General features: G+C 50.9%; 2 protein-coding genes across 2 annotated transcripts; one reads left to right on the top strand and one right to left on the bottom strand.

The window, feature by feature from the left end:
• Window positions 1-124: 124 nt before the first annotated feature.
• Window positions 125-14,148, bottom strand: RETREG2 (reticulophagy regulator family member 2). The gene is made up of 9 exons (XM_072932105.1): window positions 13,934-14,148; window positions 11,658-11,764; window positions 6,912-6,942; window positions 6,044-6,179; window positions 4,645-4,729; window positions 3,742-3,879; window positions 3,318-3,412; window positions 2,281-2,416; window positions 125-1,580 (listed from the first exon to the last, which is right to left on the bottom strand). Exons 1-9 carry the CDS (start codon window positions 14,146-14,148, stop codon window positions 856-858), a joined length of 1,668 nt encoding a protein of 555 aa, XP_072788206.1. The 3' UTR covers window positions 125-855.
• On the top strand, window positions 14,147-20,817 carry CNPPD1 (cyclin Pas1/PHO80 domain containing 1). The gene is made up of 8 exons (XM_030277335.4): window positions 14,147-14,581; window positions 14,763-14,865; window positions 17,244-17,325; window positions 17,887-18,007; window positions 18,092-18,220; window positions 18,379-18,440; window positions 18,734-18,851; window positions 19,365-20,817. The coding sequence occupies exons 1-8, from the start codon at window positions 14,147-14,149 to the stop codon at window positions 19,995-19,997; spliced, it is 1,683 nt and encodes a 560-aa protein (XP_030133195.4). The 3' UTR covers window positions 19,998-20,817.
• Window positions 20,818-20,934: the final 117 nt, after the last annotated feature.

The raw sequence follows: 20,934 nt of genomic DNA, 5'->3' as shown, positions 1-20,934 counted from the left end.
TCTGGTTCTATTCCAGTCACCTCGGAGTCTCCAGGTGCCATGTTAGGATGCCCAGCAGAGCCCGGAAGGGCTGCTAGAAGCGTCAGTGGTGTGGAAGGCAAGAGATGCCACAGCAGCAAAAAAATGGAGTACTGAACAGGGCCAGGAGTGAATTTCATTGATTGCAAAAAAATCAACTCCACAGCCACCCAGCAACAGAACTCAAATGAGACAGGGGAAAAAAACAGGTATCGCCCAACACCCTGTTCCAGCAGTGACACAAAAGACAGTAACAGTCTGCGGAAGAGGTTTCTTTGCACAACACCCATCTGCCCTTGCCCCCTTACTGCTACCCTCTGCTCCAAAGTCCCCTTTCCCTTTGCTTGCCCCTGAGAGCCACATTTGACTGTGCACCCCGTCCCTCCCCCCAGACAAAACCAATGGAAGTTAAAATTATTTACACTTTTAGCCATTTAAAAACCCAATAAAATAAGATTGCATATGTCCTACTGGGGATGTGGGTATTAGCAGCAGCTACAGCTAGCTCAGTACTCAGCGTGCAAAACAAAAGACAAACAGAAGACAGACCGAAATACTGCACCATTACTAGGAAGCGTTTGCTGGGGTTGGTGTTTCAATTGTGGCATAAGGCTTCTAGGAGCCGGCTCCTCCCCAGCTGCAGGGCCTCCTGCTCAGCCAGTGAAGGCCAGGCTCTAGAAGGATGGAAAGGGTTCATTATTCCAGACACAGCACATTAACACTGATGCATTTCCATCCCAGTCAAGACAAACATCTAAAAACCCACTGCACGTTCACTGTGTGAGTTTTTCCTTCTTTCCAGTGATGATGGAGGAAAAGGGGGAGCACAGATAAGACCTAAGACATAGAAGTTGCTGTCATCACTGCCTCCTCCTCATCTCCTTGCTTTGGCAGCTCAGCAAGCATGGGAGAGGAGGGAGACAGAGCAGCCTCTTGTGCCTCCTGCTCCTCTCTGAACCCCAGCTCTACATCCATTTGCTCCAACTCCCCCTGATCCAGTAGCTCAAAGTCATCTGCTTCCTCCTCATCCTCCGGTGAAGCTTCTGTCTCTGTCTCCACCACTTCGTTCTCTGACAGGTGTGCTTGGAAGCTCAGTTTCTCTTCGGGCTCTGTGGGGAGGAACTCGGAGAGGGGGGGTCCCTCACTGGCCTCTGAGGACCGCAGGAGGGCAGAAAGGGTATTCTGCACCGCTGTGGTGATGGCAGTGGTGACAATCTCCTCGCTCAGGGTGTTAATGCAGATGCCCAGGCCTGGGGCAGGGACAGTCTTTGGCTCTGCATTGCCTCCTGCCACTTGCCCACTCCCATTGAAGTGCGTATTTACAAAATGGAGAGGAGACGCGAGGCGAAGGATGGAGAGGTCAGAGTCCGCAGCCTCTTTGTCTGCTGAGTCCAGCTCACAGGCAGCGTGGGCAAGCTCGGGACCCAGGGGCACACCAAACGCATCTTCATCACTCTGTGGTCCCAGGTCTCTGGAATGATATTCTTCCACGGATGGAAACTCTGTCAGGTCCTTGGAAAATGACTCCTCTGGCTCACTGTGCAGGCTCTGCTGATCCAGGTCTGAAAGGCACCAGCATTAAGGTACATGTTCCTTAACCTTGACCTCCCACCCACCTTCCCCAGCTGACACACCACAGCTGACTTTAAGGTACCTTCCCCATCCTTGGAGGACAGCGGGAAGAGGTCTGCAGTTACTCCCTCCTGCCAATGGCATGATTCATGTGTAATGTTTCTTTTGTGATCTTGTTCTATGTGCTCTGTTCTCAGAGAGGACTTCCTGCTCCAGCTCATGTTCCCTGTATTTAGTACCTCCTATTAAAACTCCAAGGTCACGGAAATGGTGCTTATGTCACTTGCCTGCTCCTTCCCAGACACCCAAGTGGCCACTGAGTGGTTACCTCCATGTTCTTCATCACTAACTAGTCCTTCCCTGAGCTAGCAAGTCTGACCTGTTTCATATATGGGTGTGTGACTATCCTATTCAGTTATTTCTGTGGGACTTTATGGGTGGCCTTGCTCCCTTGCTAGAGTTACAAGATGGCATTGCTCTGTGGGGCAATAATTAGAGGCTGATGTCCATTCAGGACCAGCTTATGATCAGCCATGAAGTCAGAGCATGCTGCACTGCTTTTCCTTCCTCCTTTCAATGCTCTTCCCATGCAAATATCTGGGATCTCTCCCTGTCCTCCCACTTGTATGATCCATTGTTATGGGCCAAAACACTGCAGATAAGGGGGCAGCAAGGTGTCCCATTATGTACCTTCAGAAACGTCCGTCAGCTGTGGGGTGGTAGCCCTTGAAACAGAAAAGCCCCCACTCTCCAGGATAGAAGCCTCCTCATCAGAGAGCTCAGAATCTGTGATTGACAGTGCCAGGACAGTTTTCTTCACATCCACCTGCATGGGATGAAGGCAGAGAGACAAATTCCTGTGTGTCTAAGTACCCATGCTGCCTATGGGCACTGCCAGACCTTCCAGGCAGAAGTCCTTGCTGGAGGGACAGTATGCTGGCAAAGTGCCCCCTGCACTGGAGGGAAGGGTAGTCTCAGCTCACTGGCTTTCCTGCAATGAATCACTGCCCAAAGGTTTGCCTGCTCTCAGTGAAGAACACAGAAGAGGCAGCATAAGATGGGATGAGACTGTAGGAGTCTCAGAAGGCTTTAGATCCTTCTTCTTCTGCTGGGATCCCAGAAGATCTGCTGGGATCCCTCCTCTTCCCTTTTGCATTCACACAGACCACAACAAAGCCTTCTACAAGTAGCAGTAGTTCAAGTATCCACATCCATGTGAAAACAAGCTTCCCACCTCACAGCCCAGCTACATGCCCAGAGCTGCTCCTTGGTTTGTTTCTGTGGTGCAAATGTAGAAAGGTCACACACAATCTGTCTGAAAGCAGAGAACTGTGTAAGAGACACTAGAGCTGCTCAACTCCCTTTTCCGGTTTTGAGGAGCCTCCACACATTACAGCAGGGAAGTTAATTTTTTTCAGGAGACACATTCTCTGAGCATGAAGCATAACCAACAAAGTAATTCTGAGGTCAGCAGAAGGCTGGGGCATGGCTGGCCCTGCCCTGCTATGGCATCACCAGCTCTGTGGCACCAAATTCTCAATACCCATATTGGCGACAATGGCCTTCATCAAACACATCACCTCTTCCCCTTAGAATTCTGCAAAGAAGTGATTTATTGCTCTGCTGTGTGTTATCATTGTTGCTGTACTCAGACCATGCCTTGGCTCTCAAGCTGCTATAGACCAGAGTGGAGGGACTGGCTCCTGATAAGCTCTTAAAGCTCTTACCACTGGGGAGAAGCCTGACAGCTCTGCTTCGCTCTCACTTTCTGTCTCTGCTGTTGGCTCATCACCTGCTGCAGGCTCGCTCCTCCCTTGTCGTTCTGTGAGAAAGAGAAGAAAGGCATTACACGAAAATGAAGGATTTTTCTGCCTTTATACACCATTATCCCCTACTTCCTCAGTGAAATTCCACAGGGTTCCTAGAGACAAGCATAACCTGTTGCTTTCATGTGCTGTGCTGTTCTCAGGATCACCTAGGAGCACACAGTTGCCCTCCACATAACCCTTAAGTTTCCACCTCTCTTGCCCTGCTCCCCTGCAATCTGTCACCACACAATGTTGGCAGACATGGTCTCCTATTGTCCTTTTGCTATGGCTCCACCCTAGGAATACAGCACCAAAAAAAGCCAGAGAGAAGGTGGTTCCTTACTCTTCTTCTCATGCTTGTGGTGCAGCGTCTCTGCCTTCATACTGTAGTCCAGTTTCATTAGGACAGGCTCCAAACGTGTGTACATCCTCTGGATCAGCTCATGGTAGACCACCAGAGGCCACAGCAGAATGCTGAGCACTGTGGACATGGAATGCAGGGATTGTGAGAGACAGATCAAACAAAAGCTGACTCTTCCTGTAGTGCCACTGAGGAAGTCTTCAAGGGAAACACATTTCACTGGCATGTTTGTTCCCATCTGACTGCCTAAAAATCCTCATCCATGGCTCCTCTTACTCATTGCAAAGCTGCTTGATTAACTAGGTTTTACTGCCAGATCTTAGATAGAATATAGATTTATGTTAGGATGAAGCATAAGCCCTTCTCTTCAGCCACTTCACCCCAGACAGTAGGCCTGAAATGAGCTTAAATGAGAATGAAAAACAAGTATTACCAAAACTTTTATATGGGTAGCTGCACAGGGCTCATGTGTAGATGCACTTGCAGCAGAGCACCAGAACAGAGTTATTAGGGACTCATGATGCAGTGAAAAAGGTCTATTTACCCAACATGCAGCTTTGTTAACAACGCTCTCGATACGGATTTGCCCACCTTAGGAACTGTGAGACTGTAATTTCTTGCCTCCCTGGAGCCTCGGCCAGCACAGCCTCAGCAGTGGAGAACAGAGGGAAGCAACGTTTTAGTCCCGGCTCCCTCTCCTGCCTTTGCAGTGGTACTGCATGCACGTGCTCACAGAGACCTCCTGGAACACACTCCCTGTAAATTGATTCATCACCTAGCACAGATCCCCTCGGGAATACTACAGATCTGCTTTTGCCAGCCTGTCAACAGCACAGCTAGGTCATGTCTCAGCTTAAGTCAGACAAGAGCACTGCTTATACTCACAAATGATGTAGGAGATCATTATGCCTGGAACATAGTGTCCAACTACAGCCAGAATCAGGCAGCCTGAACAGACACTCATGCAGAACTGAAGGAAGACAGAGGAAAAAACATAAGTGACAAGAGGCAGAGATACATCTATGCAACCCATGCCAGAAATATTCAGTGCAACATGAGGGATGGCTCTAACCAAGTCAGTCAGCTCTGCACCAAGTACACTCAGGTGCTGACAGTCAGAACTCGGACAGTTCGGTTGGGTTAAGCTGTAAGCATTAGAGGTTCAAGCGCTGGATGACAAAGGTAACCCAACGCCTCAATAAAACAAATCACAACTTTATCAGACAGTTCTTTATGAAGTAAATTACATTCCTTGAGGATATGATGGGATACTGCAAATTGCCACTTGTACATCTCTCTGTAGAGCTGAGCACTTCAGGGGGAAACTGTACTGTCCCGACAGAGACAGGAACCTGTTACAGAGTCACCAGATGCTGTGCCACTGCTGTGCCATAAACCAGCTGGCAGAAGCATTAGCAGAGCCCATGCTCCCATCAAACCAGGACCTTTCTCCTCTGGAAAAAGTGAAATATAATGGTACAGCCCTGATGGCTTGTCTTACATTCTCCTGGGGGCAGGCGGGGGGAAGAAAGAATAGACAATCTGCAAACCAGAGCATGAGTTCAGATATGGACTACATCCTGCAATTAAGAGTTTAATTCATAATGGAGAGGGTCTGCAAAAGCTAAGGTTCCTCTATGAGTTCATTCTTTATGGGCATCTTCAGACCTGGTCTTCTACTCCCTGTGGCTGGGACAGAAAAGGAGCAATAAGAAGTGTTGGAAACCCACTCCTTTTGGCACACTGAATGCCAGGAAGTCTGACACAATCCTAGTGGTTGGTCTGTCCTACTTTTTGTGATGCTAAGGCAGTTCCTGTCTAAATCCTTTCCAAACAACATACATAACAGTCATTAGAACATGTTTAATGACAAGTTTCCATGCACTCAGAAACAGCGCTGCATTTGGACTTTGCTAGCAACAATCCTGGCTAATGAAATAGGACCAGCTTAAGAATGGAACTCATGAAAGGGCCAGAGACTGTAGGCTTCCCTTTCTTTTCTCCCCAGTCCCAATCTAGGAGCTTCCTTTGCACACTAAGAAATAAAATCAGGTACAGCAAGCCATTCACAGGACAGCTTAAGTTCAGCTCCAGTTTAGAAATACTGGAAGTCAATTACTCATTATTTAAACTTCCCATGGCATAGAATCTGCCAGGAATGAACAGCAAATATTGGACAGGGATAGCAATTGTAAAAATACTGAATTTACATTCTTCCATTTCTTAAGGCACTAGTAATGGAAATAAAAGCCCCTGCAAAGAAGGGTAGGTATCTCCAGCTTACCTTGGCAGGATTTTGCCTTTTGTACTGTAGCAGTTCCTGAAGGTAGAGCCTGAAGGTGACCCAGCTCTCTGCCAGACAGTGACACAGCTCAGGGACACTGAGCAGGTGAGGTTGTGCCCCTGAAGTCACCCCCTCACTAGAGACAGACAGGAACAAGAAGACAATCTTTGAACATGGTCTGTTTTCCTGGGGGAGAGGAACAGCTGCACCAGGAAGCAGAGTTGCCTACCAAGGCTTGACAATACTGACTGCATTTTCAACTGAACTACTGAAGATGCTTGATTTGGAGATGGTTTTTCCCTTCAATCAGGAAGAAATTCAAGAGACACCTGAGCAAAGCAGCAGCAGATACCATGCTACAGAATCCCCATACCACAAGCCCAAAATGCAAAGCAGTTTACTTAAAGCCACGCAGACAGAAGCGCTGGAGGTGGAACTAATTATTTGGCCTCCTCTGGCACCAAGTCCAAGGTAGGCAGAAGGTGGTCCTCACACCTACAACCACAGCCAAGGATGCAAGCCACGCCACCAGAGAGAGCACATTCAGCCTGTGGAAGTCAGTCTCAGTGATGTTCTCACTGGAGCACCCTTAAAATAGCTCAGGAAAGATCCAGGGAAGAAGCCTAAGAACTCCTAACATCAGAAGAACTTGAGCTTTTTGCTACTGAAAGAACACTAGCTTTCCCCAGAGTCTCAAACTGTGGCTCCTGAGCTGATAAGCAGCTACCAGGGCGGAAGTCACTAGCAGTGTTTCACAGCAGGAGCCATGCAGTTTATTTATAACAGAAAAAAAGGACAGGTGAGATCACCATACTAAATTAAGGTTTCCCCACTCTCCCCACACCAAGGAACACATCTGTGAGCTTACCTCTCTCCTCCTGGCTCCTCTGATGGCTGTGCTGTAGAGAGAACACAGCAGATTAGTCAGCCAAGTAAAAAATACAACCCGACATTTTTACCAGTTGAACAGAGCAGAGCTGCAGATGTATCATCCTTAGCTCGGGATGCACCCTGGGGACCTTCTTTGTGCTCTCATGCAAGCAGGAATCGCTGGCTTGGAGCCTGAGCTGCGAAGGCTTTAGCAAAGTGTGCCTGGAGACTCAGAGCAGCAGAGCACTGGTCTCTGGGCACCCCAGCACACCTTGCAACCCAACATGCACACGGCAGGGCACTCATATCTGAGGTGTATTGTGGGGCTTACATGGGGCTGTCTGCTTCAGGGATCATGCAGCTTTTCCTGGTCTGGGCAGTGCCATTCCCACAGTGGGTGCCAGCACTTGTCATTCAAAGGGGGCTGCCAGCACAGTTTTGGAGCTGGGCAAAGCTTCAGCTTCCATTTCAGAGCTAAACATGGCAACCAGGAGGTCTGAGCTGCATTTCCCACTGACCAGCCCAGTTCTTGGCAGAATGCTATGTACAAATACCAGAGATGTCCTGTTGTCTCTATCCTCTCCCATGGAATTAAGCAACAAATAGCAGTCTTGTGCATAATTTTCTAATTTTAGGGCTGTTTTATGTCCCCTGAAAACCTTTTGTGCCAGGCACAGATAGAGCTATACTCCTAAGGTCCATCATTCTGGATAAGGACAAGGTAAAGGGTCTCCCACTCCTCTCCACACAGAAACCAATGATGTTCAAAGAGGGACTTAGCTCATGCAGTACTGAAAAGAGAAGTGTTGTTTCAATAGCAGAGGTCACATATGATTATGCTCTGCTTATAGATACACTGAGAAAAATAATTTCTACAACAATTGAAATTCATCAGCCTGGTTGCTCAGAGATTTGGGTATTTGTGATCTCAAGCTGACTGGTGTCTCAGGATGTACAGGGCTCAACCAAAGCTCTTCTATCAACACAGTCTCTGTAAGTCTCTTGTGTTTAACAATGCCCTGTTCATGCTGTGATAGCTCATTGAGGTCTACTCTCCTGTACCAGTCCGCCTACTGTCCTAGAGCTGGCAGGGACTGATATAGCTTTGATGCTGTCTGACCAGCAGCAAACTTGGTGCATGAGGTTATAACCCTAACCCTGTCCCCCACACTGCATGTCACCATGTCAACAGAACTAAAATAAAGGAGAAGAGTTTAACCTCAGAGACGAGGCTTAGAGTTAGAAATGGGCTAAAGAAATGCAACGTGTGCAAAAAGGGGTTTGAATCCTCCCTGGAGTCACCAGCCAGGCAAAAAGCCCAAGAGTGGCAGTGACTCCCTCAGGGAAATGCACCAAAGATGTGAACAACCATCACTGCAATCATCCAGTGAGACTTCAGACTCCACCCAGCTCAAGCCACAGAAGAGATCAACTGCTTGTAGCAGCCCTGCCACTGTTCTCCCAAGATACAGTGTTGGGCCAAGTCTGCCAGACTCCTCCTCCCGCTGCAGGCACTGCACCAGCCGGCTCACGCAGTGGAGCAGGAGGCCAACCACCCAGGGAGGAGGTGATTCTTTGAGAGCGTGACCCAGATTTCCAGTAATCAGGCCTGACAAGAAGAGTCAACTGCTCTCAGACTGGGCTGCCCATTTGCTCCTCTGCCCACGAGCATTTGGCATGGTGGCTGGGGCAGCTCACAGAGGGAGCCTGAGCTGCAGTGTGAGTATTATGAATGCAGCTCCACCCCCGCAGGGCAGCTGCTTCCCTCCTGCAACCGCCATTGCTGTGTTTTGTTATTGTGCTCAGGAATCTAAAGCTGCTTAACCGCAGCACAGAAATCCAGCTCTATCTCTAAGCCTCATCCATTACCTGCACTAAATCACCAAATACATTACATCTGGCACTGGCCAGTCTGTGAGGGCTGGCTACACCCTCAGTTGTGTAGTTGCACAGTGCATCAAACGAGGAGCTGAGATGCTCGCCACCTCTGCTGGACAGAAGTGCCAGCAACACAGTAAGTGGGATGGCACAGGAACCCCACTCCTCTCGACTGGCTGCAGTCATCCCAGCCATCCAAAATACGCCAGCAGAGGGAGTGAGACAATTCTCCTCAGTTGATCCTGAAGGTTTCAGAGACACTTTGGGGAGCAGAACATTTCAGCAGGCTGCAGGGTCTTCACGTGATTTCAGCTATCTGGCAAAACACAAGCTGTCTTTAAGATCAACAGTATTCTGCTTCCTGTAGTAGATCAGTCTGCCTGCTGGCCATCTCAAAGCACTGGAGTCTTAGACCAGTTGTAAGAACAGCCCAATCCGAAAAACCTAGAGCATTTCCAACAGGAAATGGTCCCTTAGTTAAGGCTTAACTCCAACCTGTGCTAAAATACTGTCAAGCACCAGTATTACTAAGTTGGCAAGCAGGACACCCAGAACTGGCCTCAGATTATCAATAACTGGCTGAAATCTTTCAGCATTTCACACTGGACTGTGGATTAATGCAAACCACTTGACATACACCAGGCTCTTCTGAGAGATCAGAGAGCCATGCAAGAGTTTAGGTTATATGTTGGTACTGACAAATTATTGCTGATGGATTCCTTGGCTCCTACAGGTTCTCACTGCTTCTCCAAGAGACATTCTTCATCTGTGTGTAAACTTCAGCTAGAAAGCAGGGGCCCTGTTTAAGGAGTACTAACATTCAACTGCAACACAACCTTTGCTAGAGCTCTTCCACACTGCACTCTCCTGCACTGACCAAAACACAGCTGCCAAACAGCGATGCTACCACCAAACATCCCTACTTGATACCCACTTCAGGTGAAACTGGAGATGCTTCCTAAGTCCTTAAATAGTATCTAAGTGGAACTCCATGTAGATATTGAGAAAATACCCTGAAAAGATGCAGTCCCTTCTGAAAGGGCCTAAAAAAGTTGCGCATCTTGATACCGTTAGCATGACCCTGATTAGTGTGTGAGTAACTGCAAAATACATGCTGAGGCTTTAGCATTCATTCAGAAGTCATCTTATAAGCAGTCATCTGAGACATACACAACTGTCACAGGCTGAGGTTTGTGCATGTACATGCTGGCTCTTGAAGGTATGGTACTGACCCATCTCCCAGAACTCCAGAAAAGACTAACAGGAAGCAGCACTAAGGAGGTAAGCTACAAAGGTGCAGCCCTGCTTCAGCAGGAAGTAGGAGCCAAACAAGAACCCCTAAGTAGTCAGGAGTACCAATTCAATGGGAGGCCCCTCAGGAATGCAGAGCACCCCTCCTTCCTCACGGAAGCAAATGAAACATGGTCCAGTGGATCATGTCAAAATCAGGGCTGAGACCTAAACAAGCACATCAGAAAGGTCTCCCTGTTCTCTGCAGCAGAAAAGCAGGAAAGCATGAAATATGTGAAGAACACTGAGGAGAGGTGCAGTGGGATGTGCACCGACTTCTAGCAGAGCTGATAGCATAGGATGAGCCTAATCCCTGGTGTTGCTGTTTTGTTTGGGTTTTTTTTATTCTTCATGGCTCTGCATCATATAAATTGATTTCAGTATGAATTTCCTATTTCTTCTATGACAACACAACTTTTATAGGCCAAGTACTTGCTGGAATGATTCCACCCCCACCTGCCTCAATGACACCATTCTGTACTGGACACCAGGCTTTTGCATTTCTGGACACATTTCAAGTGAGGTGGTTTGGGTTGGCTTTAAACTATTCCCTTAAAAAAACAATGTGAATAAGCAGGAAATTAAATTGGCCAGTCCAGTTTAACTGCCTGGTTACCTGAACCACACACAGCAAACAGTTTCAAGACTACAGCTGTAACATACCTAATCTTATCAGGATTTCTGTGAAAGCACCCTTTAAGTCAGCACCCTTTTAGGTCAAATGAAGGGCACCTTACAAACACACATATAGAGGGGCTTTCATTCAGAAACTCTCCCTAGAGTAGAGAGGCAGGGATGGAGGGCCCTAAGCTGCCTTTGAACAGAAGCAGTAGATGCAGTAGGCAAGTCTGGGTTCTGTCATTTAATAAACTCCAAAGGAGGCACTCAAAGCAGACAGCAGTCAACCCATGTCTACCATCTTTATGAGGCCATTCCTCTTGCTGCTTTTGTGGCTAATGTTGGCACAGACCCTTCAATAAAAGGGAAAGATAAGACAGGTGATCAGACTCACTGATTAGCTGGAGATCAGATGCTGTACAGGTACAATACACTAACTGTTGCTGCTGTCAGACTTCATCATCCACTCTGCTATCTGCCACAAGAAGTGGCTCTCATTTGCTCTGCTTCTTTCAGGGTGTAAGCCCACATTGAACTCAACTACAACCAAAACACTTCCCTTCCCTCTCTTCCTTCCCTCAGCTCAGCTGGCCATAAGTGCTCAGACTTGAAATGATGTTTTTGCCACATCTTCAGGAGAGAAAGGACACAGCAGAAAGACATCATCCTTGTCATTAGCTTCCCTGGCAAGCTAGCTGGGCCCCTTAGTCACTCTCAAAATTATACACTCCCAGAATTTCTCAGCACTGGGAGCAATCCTCCATGCCCAGAGTATTAGGATACATCCTAATCCTCTGACACAAACAGATAAGAGGCAGCACCAGTACCTGGGACTGCAGTTAAAGTAGGAATCGGGTTTACATGACTGCTGACAGAACCCAGAAAGGGTCAAAGCCATAGCCCAGCAGCTGGTAACACTAAAACCATGTCAGTATCTACAGTGCTAATCATCACCTACCTGAGAAATCAAACAGGAACCTGGGTTTCCACTTCTCCAACAAGAGGATGCCAAGAAGGGACATGCTGAGGAGAAAGAGGGGTCTCAGGGAGGTGGAGGAAAACAACCTAGAAATGAAACAGAAATTGTTAGACAGACAAAACACAGCAAATTACTGCTCTTGGTCAGCAAATAGATATAGCTCAAAGCAAAAATACCGAACTGCAATGGGCCACTGTAGCAAGCATTATACTCTGCAGACACCCACCCACACCGCAGCACGTTCTGAAATGGTGCCTTTGCCCACCACCAGACAGCTGACTCCATGCCATCTTCCAGCACTCTTCTTCCCTGCTTCTGAGCTCCTCCCTAGGTTGCAAAACAAAGCTAATGCTCACTTGTACAAGTCCCTCCAAAGCCTCAAAACTGCTGTAGCAGAAAACTGTTTGCCACTCAGCCTGTTTGCTGAAAACCTACATCCCATCTGTCATGGCAAGGTCCAGCATTACATGCAGGTAATGCATCTTGCCATTCTAGATGCCCATTCTCTTATCACAAACCTCTCCCTGTTTGACCAGAGCCTAGCTAGCACTTAAATGGTTTAGTTGCTCACTTGACTTTATCATAAAACCTTTCATGTCCCACATCCACACACTGGCTCAAGCCACTTGCCAGCCCACACAATGCTACTCACACACATCTGTGCAATGCCACTCAAAGAGTTTATCGCTCCACGCCACAGAGATTTGACAGCGAAGGTGCCAGGATGCCACCTGTGCCAGCAGCGGCTGTCTGCATTCATCCTTTTCTCTAGCTCAGAGGAGCTGCTTTTAATTCACTCCAGAAAAAAATATCAGGGAAATGCATTCACCTTCACCTCTTTAATGAATATTCCTTTCCAGAAAGGAGGAGCACTTTTGCTTTTTTACCCTGCTCCTCGTCAGTGAGTGTTTGCCAGTAACTAATGACAAATACACAGAACAATGACTGTAGTCACAGAGAATCTCACAGTGCAGAGCAGGCAGGGGTTCCCACCAAGTCACAACTGAAGAACTGGAAGTGAAATGTGCCTCACTGGGCAGCACAGAACAAAAGCTGCACTTTCCATGGGCTTACAGGACCTTTAATGACCTAAAAAATGATGTTTGTACTCCTCCTCATCGAACAGCAATTCTGTAGCTTAACACATCATCTCCAGAAGACTTTCCTATTCTGTCTCATTTATGTATTGCAGTTAAAAGATCCTGGCTGAATTCCTCCGTGGGACCCTAAATGATTTTTCCTCCTCTATTTAAATCTCTCTCTGCTGTCCCATATTTTGGGAAGAACTCTTTGTTCTTCCCTACCTTTTCACACAGCCTCTGGGCTGTCATTGTCCACTATCCCTGACATCTCCCCTACCACCTGCACTTCTCCCCCTCCTTCTCACTTCATAGCTCTGCTCTGAGACTTTTCAGCTGGTAGAGTAGTCCAAGAGTATATGTCTGGCTAACACAGACGCTTCTGATAATTGTACAGATGAAGGAACAGAACATAAGCTGCCTCATCTGAGAGACTTCAAAGGCTGTTTCGTCACTTATTTTTCCCTCCTTTAACTCTAGAATCTGCCCCTTCCTATTTCATCTGCAACCAACATTTAAGTCGATCCCTGGCCACTTCCGACCTTTTCTGCTGGGAAGGCCACTGGCTGAGAGCACTTTCATCAGTAAAACTGACTCACTGTTTATACAAACAAACATTGTTTTTCATTCCCCTCGACAGCTGGGCTCTGCCACTCACACTCACATCTCCTCATGCTGCTGCCCTGCCGAAGAGCCAGAGAAGGGAAATAGGAAAGGGGGAATGCTCTGGTGCCAAAGCTGAGTGAAAAATCAGCACCTCCCGGGAAAGACTACCGAGCAGAAGGGTTTAAATAAAACGCCCCAGGTCAGCTGCCGATGCAGGAGGCCGTGGAGCTCTCTGACCGCAGTTACCGAGTGAAACGAGCTGATAAAAACACGGATGCAAAAATTAAGCAGAAACGTGCCTGGGCGAGGCTCCAGTCGGGCCCATCTGCATTTTATTATCGCGGGACAAGGCAAATCCTCCTGGCACTTTCTCCCTTCAGGGAGGGGCCTGTTTATGCCTGTCAGAGGAAAACAGCGCGGCTACTCCCGGCCGTGCGGGCTGCGGGAACGCACACCGCGGAACCCCGGGGCACGGCCGCGGGGCCCAAAGCCGCCGCACGCTGCGGGCACGGGCACGAACCGGACGGGCGGCACCGACGGCTCCCGGTCCCCCTTCCCGCCCCAGCTCACCAGAGGGCCCCGCCGAGCGCGGCCGCGGTGACCAGGCTGTGCAGCGGCCTCTCCCACACCAGCAGCCGCTGCGCCGTCGCCAGCGCCGCCTCCCAGCCCCGCAGCCGCTGCCGCAGCGCCGCCGCCAGACGCGCCGCTGCTGCCGCCGCCGCCTCCTCCTCCTCCTCCTCGGCCGCCGCCGCCGCCGCCGCCTCCTCGGCGCGGCCGCTCGCCATGGCTGCGGGGGGGAGCGAGGGCGGAGGCGCCGCTGTCACCGGCCCGGGCGGGCGGCACCGCCTGAGGGACCGGCGGCCGTTGCCGCCGCGCGCCTGCGCCCGGGGACGGCCGGGGTGGGGGGGACCGGGTGACACCGGGCGCGCGTGCGCCCGGCGGCGGCAGGGGCGGGGACGGGCCGCGCCCCCGCGCCGGAACAGGAAGGGCGGAAGGGCGGGCGGCGGCGGCCAGGCGGGGAGCGGCTGGCAGGGCTCCGCTCCCGACACTGCACCGGGCCTCGGCCTCGCAGCGGACCGGCGCCGCGCCCTCAGCCGGCCCCGTATCGCCGCAGGGGAACCGTCAGCCCCCGGCCTGCGAGCGGGCAGGATGGAGCTGGACGAGCTGCTGCTGGACGAGGAGGGCGCCTTCTCCCTCAGCGGGTTCCAGGAGTTCACGGTGAGTATCCGCGGCCCAGCCTGCCCTTAGCGGGCCCTCGGGGTGAAGCCCCTGTCCGCTGCTCCCGAGGAGCCCCGTGGGGCCGCACGGCCCGGGCCGGTTAGCCCTGCGCTGGGCCGGGGTGAAAGCACGGCGGGAGGAGTGCTCTGCGCCTTCCTCACCTTCCTCCGTCTGCCTTCAGTTCTTGCCCAGGCACCAGCAGCTGAGCGAGAGAGTGCGGAAGCGGCTCTATTATGGCTGGGACAAAGACTGCAGCCTGGATAATCTCTCCAGCCCTGTGGCAGGTGGGTTGCTGATCGTCCCCAGATGGGAATGCTGAGTCAAGGGGGTTGGAAGTAGCCCAAGGGGCCGAGACGAGTAGGTCACCTGCTTCCTCCCCCGTGCCAAATCCCACCCCTGCCCAGCCTTTCCCACTCAGTACAATACAGCAGGGCAGGATGCCAGAGCCTCATGGTTTCTGTTCTCTGTTTTGTTGCCCCATCTAGCCCGTTGCTGCATTTTTGACATCATTATACACCAGTATAAAGTCCTTTAGATTGCTTGTGAATTCCTTGGCAGAGCAGGTTGTGAACTTGTTTCTGCTGAGAGCCGTCTTATATAATTGTTTGTGCTCTGCAAAACACTCAGGGCTTTGTTCAACTTCTAGTTGTAAGCACCAAGCACAGAAGTTCTTGCTGTGTTTGTCTGAATCACATTCTTTTTTCCCTGTCAGTTCAGCAGTGTTTTGGGGAGCAGAAGGCATGGCTGGGTTAAGGCTGAGGAGCTCGTGCAGGTGATGATGGAGAGGAGTGGAAAAAGGCATGCAGTGGTTTGCTAGACTTCACTGTGTGTGGTTCTCAGCATTTCCATTAGCTGCTTGTTAGGGAAACAGTCTGAAGTTGCCAGGAGGCTGTGTATGATGTGCCTTGGTGAGGAGGAGGATGCTGAGTGTGTGGTGCCAGGGCAGGCCCAGGCAGAGCAGCCAGCTGCCTGGGCACTGCTGGGAGTCACAGTTCCAACACAAGCGGTGTGAGAGAGGCTCGAGGTTGACATTACACCGGGGTACAAGGTGGGACTCTTCCATGGATGAAAGTTCAAAGGGTACAGTCATGAAGGAAAACTGTTCGGGACTATTAACTGTAAGGATTGCCTTGCACTCAGGAAATGCTGTGGTTCCAGCAGCTGGGGGCAAGAGTGGCACATGGAGAATGTGTCCATGGGCTGATCTGCTCTTACAGCCTTCCTTCACCAACTGCTTTCAAAAAATAAGGCCCCAGGACTATGATATCTGTGTTGGTACATCTGTCCTTGCTACATGGCAAGTTCATGGCACTGTTCTCAAAAAAGATAGAGGCTTGTTGGGAAAGTGGAATAGCAGGGAAAGGTCTTTGATATTGGAGGTTGGTTGCAGAAAGAAGTATGGGGATGCCTGAGGAGAGAAGTTGAAATGTGAATTTTTTCCTTTGGAGACAGAAGAACAGTAACCACACTCAGTGTGCTGTGAGATGGGAAACTGATCAGCTGCTGTCCATTCCCTCTAGGACAGGACACTCTTATGAGTTGGATTTGTGGGCTGAAGAATTTGGTTTCATATCAGGATGAGCTTGTAGGGATCACTTGAGATGTTGGTACTGCCTCTGTGGTGGCACAATGGTGGCCTGGAAGGGCAGAGAGAGCAGTAGCAGTGGGAGAGGCTGGGCACAGCCAGTGGGTGGCTGGAGCTGTCTGCCTGGCTGTCCATCATAGTAATGGTGTGGCCTGAATGGTGTTGGGAAGTTCCTTAGAGAAGTGTTTTCTGAGCTTGGTGGCTGCTCTTTGGGCAAATCACTCATGTTAGTACATGGATTCTCTTAGGTGCTGGAGAGATGTAGAAAGAAGGGGTGCAGTGATGCTTCCCCTGGTAGCTGGAAATGCAAGGCTGCTGGGATGAGCTCTGCTATCAGCCAAGGGCTCAGAAACAAAATGAAGTTTCTTGTCTAAAGCACTTCTTGCCTAGCATCAGACGGTAGTGCTGACTGGGATGCTCCCAGCTGGTCCCGTTGTATAGGGAAGTGAGCTGGGAGCTGCTGGAGCCATCTGCCAGTATATGTCAGTGTCTGTGCTTGAGTGCTGCAGCACGTCCCTGAGTGCAGGGAAAGCGGGCTGAGCTGCAGTTACACTGTACCAGTGCTTGGCTGCCTGTTAGTGCCTTCAGGCTCCTGGTCACACGGGTACCTGGTGCTTCATCATCTCAGGGTGGTGTAGGTGGGCTGGATCCAAGATGATGAGATCTGGAGGGGGAAGATGCTGGTGGTTGGAGGGGAGCAAAGGACCATGAAGATGTGGTGTGACATCAGGCCCAAGAAGCAAGAAGGCCTCCAGAAGGGCTCTCTGAAGTCCTGCAGGGTGAGGGCAGGATGTTTCTCTGCAGCTGACTGCTGGTGGTTCCCTGTGACACAGACCTGCTGATCTGGCACTGCCGCAGGGCCTTGGTCACTCACATCCTCTTCCTGCTGTGATTTGCCTGCCCTGCATGTTTGTTTGTTCCTCACTTGTCCTTGACCTCTCATAAGGCCTCATAGTTTAAGTTAAACTTGAAGGGCTAAGCAAACACCAAGACCTGATAGGCTTGCAAGGAGAAGGGGAAAGGTGAGCATGGGCTGGGCCATACTAGACTAACTCTTTTGGTGCTTTTCTGTCCTAGATATTGCTGTGGAGTTGCTGCAGAAAGTGGCTCCCAGTCCTATCCGCAGACTCCAGAAGAAATATGTATCTCACGTATCTCGGTAAGAAGCGAAACGTGTCCCTTCATGTCCCGTGTCAGAACTTGGAGCTCTGGTCTTACTTGTGACTCACTTCTGTCTCCTGGGCCAGCCACTGGCTTTATGCCTAGGCCTGATTAGTGTCAAAGAGAAGCTGGAGGCACGGACAGCAGGCACAGTGACTTCCTGATGCAGCCAGCTTCAAGTTTATCCTTCTCTCTGGGGTGCACATGTGGTCTTGTTACTGGGAGTCTGTACTGACTGGATCTGCAGCACCCTGGGTAACCAGATTTGGACCTGGAGCCTCCTCTTGGCAGCTGAGCCCTCACGGCATGCCTTGCTGCAGGGCAGGCTGCTCAGTTTGGAGCTGACTGCCTGGGAACAGAAACCAGGGCTTTCACTCTCCACCCTGCATCCCTGGCATTTTCTGTGCTGCAGCTCAGGACAACTGGCACAGAGCTGGCAAGGCTGGGATCTCTGTAGCTATTTGCTAAACCCTCCTACTGTCTGCATGGAGAGGGAGCAGCCAGATTGTGTCCTGGTACCTGGGACGTTTGTGGCATTGGTTCTTGTCCTGTCCTACAGGGAAGCTTGCATCTCGCCCTGTTCCATGATGTTGGCACTGGTTTATATTGAGAGACTCCGGCACAGGAACCCTGAATACCTCCAGCAGATCTCATCTTCAGACCTCTTCCTGATCTCCATGGTGAGCGGTGGGCAGGGCAGTAACTGGGCTGGTGGGAAGTGAGTGCAGTGAAGGCTGAGATCCTGTCCTTTGTGCTACTTTTAGATGGTTGCAAGTAAGTATCTCTATGATGAGGGTGAGGAAGAGGAGGTGTTCAACGATGAATGGGGAGCAGCAGGGAAGGTGGATGTCCAGACCATGAACACACTGGAGATGAACTTCCTGAGCGCCATTGTAAGTAAAACTGTAACTGCTGCCAAGTGTTTCGCATCGAGGGGAGTCTGGATTTCTGGTTTTGTCCCACATGCTCCCATGAAGGGAGAGAGAAAGATGTGTCTGGGTGCTGGGTGACCTGCCTTGAATGCACTGACCTTTAACTGCTGTCCTGGCAGGACTGGAGTCTCTACACAGATCCTCGGGAGCTGTTTGAAGTGCTGAGCTGGCTGGAAGGACGGTAGGTGTCTAGGGTGGGGGTGATCCCTTATCTGTGTTGTAGCCTGGCTCGGTCTCTGCTTGGATGTAGCCCTGCTGCAGTGAAATAAGAGGTTGGGACACCTCTGAGCCTTAGCTAGGCTCTGCAGCTCCCTTCTACAGAGCTTAAGCAGGGTCTTCTCCAAACCTGCCTGGGTTGAAGCTGCTTTTATGGGGAAGGTCCATATCATTCCTGGATATGGCCCATATCATTCATATCGTGGTCCATATCCGCCATTTCCCTGGTTTTTTTTTTCTTTTTTTTTTTCCTTGCAGTGTGGCTGAAAAACAGGGCATGTGGCGTGGCTGGTTTACCTACACAGATCTTTGTGTCCTTATGGAGCAGTCCATGTGGCAGCATGTGCTGGGCCAGTTCTACCAACAAGTGGTGAAGGTAAGGGCATAGGAGAGCAGCTAATTGCAAGAACACGGGACCCAGGAGGCTGTGGATTTGGAGAAGGACCCTCTTTTCCACTGAGAGCAGCACCTTGGATTATTCTCTGTTGAAAAGGGAAGCTCTCAGAAGGTGCTGATTTGCATCTGCACTGCCCGAGGCACTGCAGCCTGGTGCTAGGTAGTGTGGCCTGTGCTGGACCACAGCCCCACAAGCCATAGTGCAAGGACATGGTGGTGGCATGGAGGCAACTGGGTACCAGCTAGGGTTTTGAACAGGAACTGTTGGCTTTTAGCTGGGACATTTTGGTTTGTGATATTTAGGCCCAGCTTTGGGCAGCCTGTGTGCTGCCCACCATTAGCAGTGTGGCTGCCTGCTTTCGGCATCCAGCCTTGGAGCTGGTGATGCTTTTTCCTGTCACGGCTGCTGGGTTGATTGTGGCCATGCTACATCACAGCTGGCAGGGGGTGCTGCTGCTGGGGGTGTCTGGGCTAACATTTGGCTTCTCCTTAGCTGGCCTGCCTCCTGGGTGTGGTGTACCTGACGGGCTTCGCAGCCATCTTCGCCTCCATCAGTGTAGTGCACCGGTCTGTGTGCACGAGGAGTGTCAGCGCTGCAGCCCCCCGGCCTGCGCTGTTCCCCGAGGAGGGGAGGTGCCAGCTGGCTGCCCAGCCAGCCCCAGCCCCTGGCCAACCCCAGCCCGAGCTGCCCAATGTCTCCTCAGCCAGCTGCACCCGTTGCCTGGGGGAGAATGAGACGACCAAGGAGCCACATCGTGGAGGTGTCACAGCGACTGCGCTCTACCTGTGGAGCAGCGTGATGACGGCCCTGTCCTACCCAAAGGCACCTGATCTAGCCCAACACAGGCACCTCCCACACGGTCCTTTCCGGAAAGTGCCCACTGCCTGTGAGAGATCCAACCGCACCGCCCCCACTGCAGCCCCCAGCCAGCCTGGCCCTTTCGGACTCGCCGTGCTCCCGGCTCCTCCGGTGCTCCACTGCCATGCTTGCTCAGCCACTGCGGGCCCCACATGGGATGCAGCCCCCAACCGTGAGGACTGGCTGGACCCCCTGGGGCTGAAGCAGTGCTTCTTGCATACTGCAATGGATCTCAGCAGAATCAAGAGTTTCATTTTTCCCAGCTAGGAGTGTAGGACAGCAGCCCTGTTCCCCTTCCCTCCTAGTGTGGCACAACTCACTTCCTTGCACTTCTGGGACCCCTGATCCTCGGAACTGCATGGGGCTGAAGGCTCCTGCGTTACTTTCAAACCAGCACTTGTGTCCCCCCACCTAGGGCAGGGATGTTTTTCACTTGGGGCTGCTGGGACAGGTTGGGATAGAAGTGGCTTGCTGGGGTGGGAACTTCATAGCTGAAGGGTAAATATGGGTTGCCTTTGGGCTGGGGTGTTTGTGCAAAGTGGGTATTGTACCTCTTCCTGTAGTGAGTGGTGTTGGACAGAGATGGCATATGGGATGTTGGAGGCTGGGACTGTGTGTGCAGGGTGGAGGGGCTAAGGCAGTGACCTCAGTGAGAAGGTGGGGTGCCTGGGGTAAGGGAGAGGAGGTTGAAGAGAGGTGGGAGTGAGCTGGCTGGTCATAGCAGTATTTGCATTTGCGGGCTTTTAGGCCACTTCTTGGGCCTTGCAAGAGTGACAATAAGCAGGTACCCCAATGTGACTGTGCCCCACTGGGCTTGGTGGGGATGAGGTGTCGTTAGGGCTGAACTTCCTTATCCTGCTGTGTTGGGTGTTTTGAATCTGGGGTGCTCTGTGACCCCATCCCAAACCCCAGCTGTCTGTGTCTGTGAGAAAATAGTGCCTGACTGCTCCTCAGAGTGGGAAGAAGGCACCTTGTCTTGCTGACCAGGCTAGCTCATCAAGCCCCTTCTTTTTACTGTGGATTTTACACATGTTTTTCACTCTTTTGTAGATGCAAATCTCTTCCAATAAAAGTAGTTCTTGCTGTGTGCCTGCCTCGTCCTGCTGAGCTGCTCCATACTGGCAGCATGCCTGCCCCAGAGCAGAGCCATGTCCATGCAGCTGTGCCTGCTCCTGGAGCTGCTGTGCAAGACAAATCCTAGGTG

This window comes from Taeniopygia guttata, chromosome 7, assembly GCF_048771995.1.
Source record: "Taeniopygia guttata chromosome 7, bTaeGut7.mat, whole genome shotgun sequence".
Lineage (NCBI taxonomy): Eukaryota > Metazoa > Chordata > Aves > Passeriformes > Estrildidae > Taeniopygia > Taeniopygia guttata.
This window is presented reverse-complemented; position numbering and strand designations above follow the sequence as displayed.

Excerpts from the sequence above, each read along its gene's own strand:
- CNPPD1 (XM_030277335.4), top strand. The coding sequence starts at position 14,147 with ATGGCTGCGGGGGGGAGCGAGGGCGGAGGCGCCGCTGTCACCGGCCCG. Across the intron at positions 14,866-17,243 it reads TCTCTCCAGCCCTGTGGCAG|ATATTGCTGTGGAGTTGCTG; the intron begins GTGGGTTGCTGA and ends TTTCTGTCCTAG. Across the intron at positions 17,326-17,886 it reads TATGTATCTCACGTATCTCG|GGAAGCTTGCATCTCGCCCT; the intron begins GTAAGAAGCGAA and ends CCTGTCCTACAG.
- RETREG2 (XM_072932105.1), bottom strand. The coding sequence starts at position 14,148 with ATGGCGAGCGGCCGCGCCGAGGAGGCGGCGGCGGCGGCGGCGGCCGAG. Across the intron at positions 6,943-11,657 it reads GTTCCTGTTTGATTTCTCAG|CACAGCCATCAGAGGAGCCA; the intron begins GTAGGTGATGAT and ends TTCTCTCTACAG. Across the intron at positions 3,880-4,644 it reads AATGATCTCCTACATCATTT|TGCTCAGCATTCTGCTGTGG; the intron begins GTGAGTATAAGC and ends CCATGTCCACAG.